The sequence below is a fragment of the Triticum aestivum genome, chromosome 5D, assembly GCF_018294505.1.
Source record: "Triticum aestivum cultivar Chinese Spring chromosome 5D, IWGSC CS RefSeq v2.1, whole genome shotgun sequence".
Taxonomy (NCBI): domain Eukaryota; kingdom Viridiplantae; phylum Streptophyta; class Magnoliopsida; order Poales; family Poaceae; genus Triticum; species Triticum aestivum.
This window is the reverse complement of record NC_057808.1, coordinates 454,338,786-454,345,010: the sequence shown is the minus strand read 5'-3', so window position 1 is coordinate 454,345,010 and position 6,225 is coordinate 454,338,786. Positions and strand designations below refer to the sequence as shown.

At 43.5% G+C, this 6,225-nt stretch overlaps 1 protein-coding gene across 1 annotated transcript; it reads left to right on the top strand.

The window, feature by feature from the left end:
• The first annotated feature begins 1,910 nt into the window (after nt 1-1,910).
• Nucleotides 1,911-4,712, top strand: LOC123122695 (probable periplasmic serine endoprotease DegP-like). The gene is made up of 5 exons (XM_044543017.1): nt 1,911-2,048; nt 2,150-2,213; nt 3,435-3,934; nt 4,026-4,239; nt 4,337-4,712. Exons 3-5 carry the CDS (start codon nt 3,447-3,449, stop codon nt 4,379-4,381), a joined length of 747 nt encoding a protein of 248 aa, XP_044398952.1. The 5' UTR covers nt 1,911-2,048; nt 2,150-2,213; nt 3,435-3,446; the 3' UTR covers nt 4,382-4,712.
• The last annotated feature ends 1,513 nt before the right edge of the window (nt 4,713-6,225 follow it).

Sequence of the window (6,225 nt, the reverse complement as noted above, 5' to 3'; positions counted from 1 at the left end):
GCATCAATTTTTTTCTTATGAGGAAGATTTTCATGCGGTAGTCATATATGCAACATGTGTTGAAGGTGTTTCTCTCTACTCTGTGCTCCAGATTTGTTTTCCCTACGATATGGAAGAATAATGTATATTCTTTTGATTTGTACCTTACATAGTTATATTACATACATGCTCTGCGTGTAACTGCTTGTATGCTGCAAACCTGGGTTGTGCAGGCAGCAAGTGGTTTCATCCTTTTTACGGGAAAATGCCTGTAACAAGGATTTCACCCTAAACTCTTTTGATTATACAAACTACAAAGTGATCTAATTTCCATCTTCTCCCTATGCAGAGTCAATCAAAAGTCTTAGTGCCACTTCTTGCTGCTACTACATTCATGATGACCATTGTGTGACTACATTTGCTGTCGTCAAGCCTTTCAAGTATCTGCTCTCCTGATGTTTACACAAGGGAGATGCTACTAAGGAAGCAGAACATGGAGAAGTTTTCCTGATGTTTACACAAGGGAGATGCTACTAAGGAAGCAGAACACGGAGAAGTTTTCCTGATGTTTACACAAGGGAGATGATACTAAAGAAGTAGAACACGAAGAAGTTTCAATGAATTAGAGAGTTATAGATGCCAGCTGGTCCTCTACATACCTGATAAAAATAAGAAAAATATATGTCAATGTAATCTGCATCCATTGCAGCTAATAGCTCTCAGTTTTGCCAATGGCAATGGGCTGCTGGGTATCAACCGAATGACGAATAGTGGCCCGAGGGATGGTAACATGGTTGCCTCTTTCGGAATAGCCATTTAGATATTATTATGTTTAAGAGAGGATGACAATTTTTTCTTCAAATTTGAGCCTTCCACGAGCTCAAATTTGACTCCTTGGTTCTTATCTCTATGTAGTTATGGATCAGTGAGATAATGGATTACCAGTGGCTTTTGTGTAGTTATGGAATTATCTGTGTATAAGAATAAGGATGCACATGTAATTATAGCTTCATTGCCCACCTTTTATATTTGTATGCAGTTTTTCTGATAATATTTAGTTTGTTGCGTGTAATCTTAATCTCCATCCAAGTCAGATTTTTTTTGGGTATACTAATCTTATCCGGGTGTTTCCTAGTAATAAATAATGTATGTATAATTACTGATAAAAAGGTTTTGGACAGTTAATACTTAATACCACTGGCATGTTTCCTAGTAATATAATGTATGTATAATTACTGATAAATAGGTTCTGGACAGTCAGTACTTAGTACCACGCCTGCATAAAAAAACAAGTCACCAGGGAGAGTAGTTTGTAAATGCGCGTGCCCAGGAGAAAATAAGTGATCTCTAAAACCTTGAAATGGCACACCATGCGTTGCTTAAAATGTCCCTGTAAAACATCCAACGGTGTGCGACAGTAATCATTGATACACTAAGGCCGCGCTTGGTATGGTGGTAATTCAATACAGGTGTATTTAACTTCCGGGTGTAACTTACGGGCCAATAGCTATTTCTAGGCGGAAATCAAAACGACCGGCGGAGACCTGTATATGTTTTACAAGTGTATTTAGAAACGAGAATCCAAACAGGGCCTAAACTCTACTAGGAATATTGCCGATAGTTTTTCCTCTCCACAACAACCACCTTGTAACCCCGCAAAAAAAAAAACATTACACAGCTCAACGCAAATGTGGCCGGCTCCTCCCTCCATCTGTACTGTAACAAAGTAAGACCCCCCTCCCTCTTCTCTCTCACTGCGTGTGGCCCCGTGTGGCCCAAGGGGCAGGTTTCTTCTTCCCAAAGAGGAAAGAAAGAAGGCAGGCAGGCAGGCAGGCGATGGGCGAAGAGAGAGCACGGTGCGCGCTGTCCTTCACTTCCTGGCCCTGCCCTCGCCAAAAGAAAGCGTGCTTTATCTCTGCTCCGTCTGTCAACTCGCAGAGGCAAAGACCAATCCACCGCGCCTCTCCTCTCCCTCTTACGGGGTTCGCAAAGAAAGAGCATTTCGATTTCCGTCCGCCCTACATGCTCTGCTCCCTCTCGCCGGCCGTCGGGCTATCGATCTCATCTCCGTGAGCAAGCTTCCCGTCCGCTTGCATTATCTTCTTTTTACACACGATCGCTTCCTCCGCCGTCGGTGCCCTAACCTCGCCGAACCACTTTGTTTCCGCAGTTGAAGCGAAAAGATCTCCTCTCCGGCGAGCTTCTCCGTCCGCCCCTTTCCCCCGCCGGCCAAGGTAACAGGACTCCCCCCTCCCTTCTCATCTGTGTTCGCGGGTGGCGGCCGGCAGCACCTCTGCGATCCAGTTCGCCGTACTTTCTCGCCAACTGTTGCCTGCATGCGCCTCCGCCGCGAGCTCACAAAAGCTCTGCCCTTTCTTTTTCTGCGAACAAGAAAACCCTTCCCTTTTTTTGTGTGGGTGGAACAAGAAAATACTACTCCCTCCGTTCCTAAATACTTGTCTTTCTAGGCATTTCAAATGACTATCACATACGGATGTATGTAGACATATTTTAGAATGTAGATTCACTCATTTTACTCCGTATGTAGTCACTTGTTGAAATGCCTAGAAAGACAAGTATTTAGGAACGGAGGGAGTACTTCCTTTTTTGTGAGTCTGCCGGGAACAAGAAAATCCTTGGTGTTGGATTAAATCACTACATCAAGTGGAATTCTGGGATGGAAACAGGGGGTTTCGTGCAAGACCAATTTCGTTCCTGTTGTTTGTTGCTTGGCTCCCCGCTCCGCTCCGCTCCGCCCCGCCCCGCTGGCGTGGTAATTTTGTTGTCTTGCTCTGACAAGTCCTATAAGAGGATGCCTGTCTTTTTTTGGGTTCCGTATTTCCTTCTTAAAAAGGCAGACTTCACCATAATGAAGGTTCTTACTAGTTTAAATAAAAAAATGGTATTCTTCTACAGCGATGTTCTAGTGATACCATCTCTGATTACTGCTGTGAGCTAATCAATGAACTGAGCTTGCTGAGTTAGACTAGTATTTTTTTTTCTTACACCATCTTGATAAGATATATTCTTCTACATTGATGGATAAGTGATTGGAACATGATATGGTCCATGTTAGCCTGACCTGCTGGCATTGTGTATTACTCCCTCCGTTCCAAAATAGATGACTCAACTTTGTACTAGTATAAAGTTGAGTCATCTATTTTGGAACGGAAGGAGTACATACATAGCCTGGTCAGCGTCTGCACTTTATTACTATTTGTTTGTATAAAGTTGACCATTTGCATTGCCCTGTTTCATTTGTCCTGATTCTATTGCTTTATACAGTTTTATTTGAAGATGTCATACGGTCCAGCGTCTAAAATATATAGTTGTGCTTTGAAGCAAAATGATCTGTGGTTGATTATTGAACAGCGTTTTATTAGTGGTTTTGTGATGCCCGGCGTCCATCTATCATTTCCAGTAAAAATCATCTCACAGTTTAATTTGCATAACAGGTCAGCGTTGTGATGAAGACCAATCCTGATCCACGTGTCCTAGCTATAGCAAAGAAAGCTAGGAGGAGTGTTGTGCAGACCCTTTTGATCAAGATAATTTATGGCAAGGAGGTGTGCGTTATGACCGGCTCTGGTTTCATAATGAAAAACAGAGGTTTCGATGGCCTTGTGATGACAAACAACCATGTGCTCGAGTGGGAAAAAGAAGCCTTCGACAGATCTCAAGATAAGGTTCTTGTTAGAATGGCCTGTGAAAAAGGTGGAGTCGAGCAGCGACGTGGCAATGTATTGTTTCAGGACCCGTTCGTTGACATTGCTGTCATTCACATTGGAAAATACAGTGAGCCACTGCCGCCGGCTCTAAGCTTCACTCCTCGTTCGCGCGAACTGCCAGTTGGGACGAGTGCGATTGCAATTGGATACTGCGATGCAGATGAGTTTGCACCGCCAGGTGTGCAAGCGCTTGCCAGGCTTCCATCTATCCTGCCTGCCTTGATTGCGTGAGTACATTCAAGTCATCAATTAATGCACTCAAGTTTCTACTATATGAATTGTGCTACGGATTGTACTTAAGCAAGCTTCATTTTGTAGTGGTGATGGAGAAAACCCCAACCCCGTGTCGGCTGGTGAAGAACTTTGGGTTCAGGTTGATTGTCCGATAAAGGATGGCAGCTCAGGAGGACCTGTGTTGGGCGCACATGGTGTAATTGGTGTCATGGCTCAGGGCAACGCACAGATTACTGCCGCCATTTGCACAGAATCGGTACATCAAGCGGTGAAACGGTGGCTCAAACTTCCAGCCAGGGTGAGCAGCAACTGTCTTGTATAGGAATTAATTTTTTTGGCTATTATACTTTACTTATGTACTAATTTCTTCTTCTTCTTCTTCCTTACCTTTCCAGGACACGAGGCCTCTGCAGGAGATCATTGACAGAGCACTACTCTGATCGCGTCTTGTCCTCTTCAGCGTGGAGTCAGGCTGTCTTTGTTCAACTTTTGCCATGCTTACCTCTTCTTCAACTACAGTGCTCTACTCAGCTAGCAACTTCACTGGTCTAGCTGTGGTTTTCCAAGGGGACCTACCTACCGTGCCGTGTCTTATAATTTATGGGTTAAGTCAATTCCGTGGTTAGCTGTTACTAGATGCGAGAGAGTGCCTGCCACTGCTTGTTTTATTACAAAGTTAACTTCAGTTTTTTACCTTGTCGTTGGTAACAGAAATTATCCCATTTGAGATTTTTCTTATGCATTTTACTGTGTTTAAGCAAACATGTGCCGTATTAACTGTCACCACTTCTGTTTTTCGTGCACGTTATGCCATGCTCTGTCACATATGTCAAGGCACATGTTAAAGGGTGGGTGTGCATGCGTATGTTGTACTCTCTCCGTTTCTAAATATTTGTCTTTCATATGGACTATCACGTACGGATGTATATAGACATATTTTAGAATGTAGATTCACTCATTTTGCTTTGTATGTAGTCACTTGTTGAAATTTCTAAAAAGACAAATATTTAGAAACAGAGGGAGTACATTGATAGAGTTGTGTATGCGCATGTATGTGAACGCTTGTAGTATATACCATGCTAAAAAAGCAAACGTGGCGCATCACGTCGACTTGTTTTTCTTCCGTAACCGATTTCTTGACGTGTTCACTTGCCCGGTGGTTTGTCCAATGGTCCGGCTGGTTGGCGGACGTCCTCGTCATGCTCCACAGCGACTCGTGGAGTTTCACGGCGTGTCGTACACCTTCGGAAGCTCGATCGACGAAGGTGTGTCCGGAGTCGATGTCCAAAGAGAAGCCGCTTAGGCGTCCGCCAACGATACGTCACATGAGGCTGGATAGATACACAGGTCATACATAGATGCATGCTTGCATTTTTTTTTTAGAATCAGATGCATGCTTGCATGCATGTTTTCCTTTGTGCCGTGCATATACCATTAGAGCACCTTCAACAACAGCCCAATATAGGCACGCAAAAGGTGGTTATGGCACATCAAAAGGTGCATTTTGCGTCACCTGTTTTTTTTCCTCCAACAACGGCTTTATAATAGGAAACCAATTCGCTCCAACAGCTGCCCTACATTGGGCACAAAAACAATGAAACCATTGCAAATCCGATCAAACATGCAAACATAGAGTTTTGAACATGCAAACTTAAACCATAGTTCAGATACAAACTTAAACATAGTTCGGATACAAAGATACTTTGGCTACAAACTACTGCAAACTACTCAAGGTTGTCCTAGTCGATGCCGGAGCCCGACTCGTCGTCCTCGTCTTCATCAAATCCGAACTGAGCTCGATCACCATCGAGGGGCCAGCGTTGTCGTCGTCGTCGTCCTCCTCCTCCTCCTCCTCCTCCTCCTCCTCCTTCTCCTTCTCCTTCTTCTCCTTCCATGCGTTATAGTTTTATCACAAATGTTCACAAGCAGTTTTGGATCTCTGAAAGAGTTTCTCCTGCGCATAGATTTTCAAGAATATCAGAGAAGAAGAAGCAAAATATTTTAGAGTCGCAATTTCTCATAAAGTGTATACATGTAAAACAGATATGATAGCGATAACATTGCGGGGTCAGTACCAATAGAAATAGTTTAACGACTGAAAAGCAAATGTTTCGAGAAAAGCCAAATGCAGATAAACCTAAACCTAGCAAATAACCCACACATCTAACTCTTGATGTACATCTCCCCCGTTTGTCAACAAGTGGCAAAAAGGAACGATAAGAACACGAGGAACTATGGGCTGGGCCACTTCTCTCCTAGGCCGGCTGCACATGTAAGTTTCTCT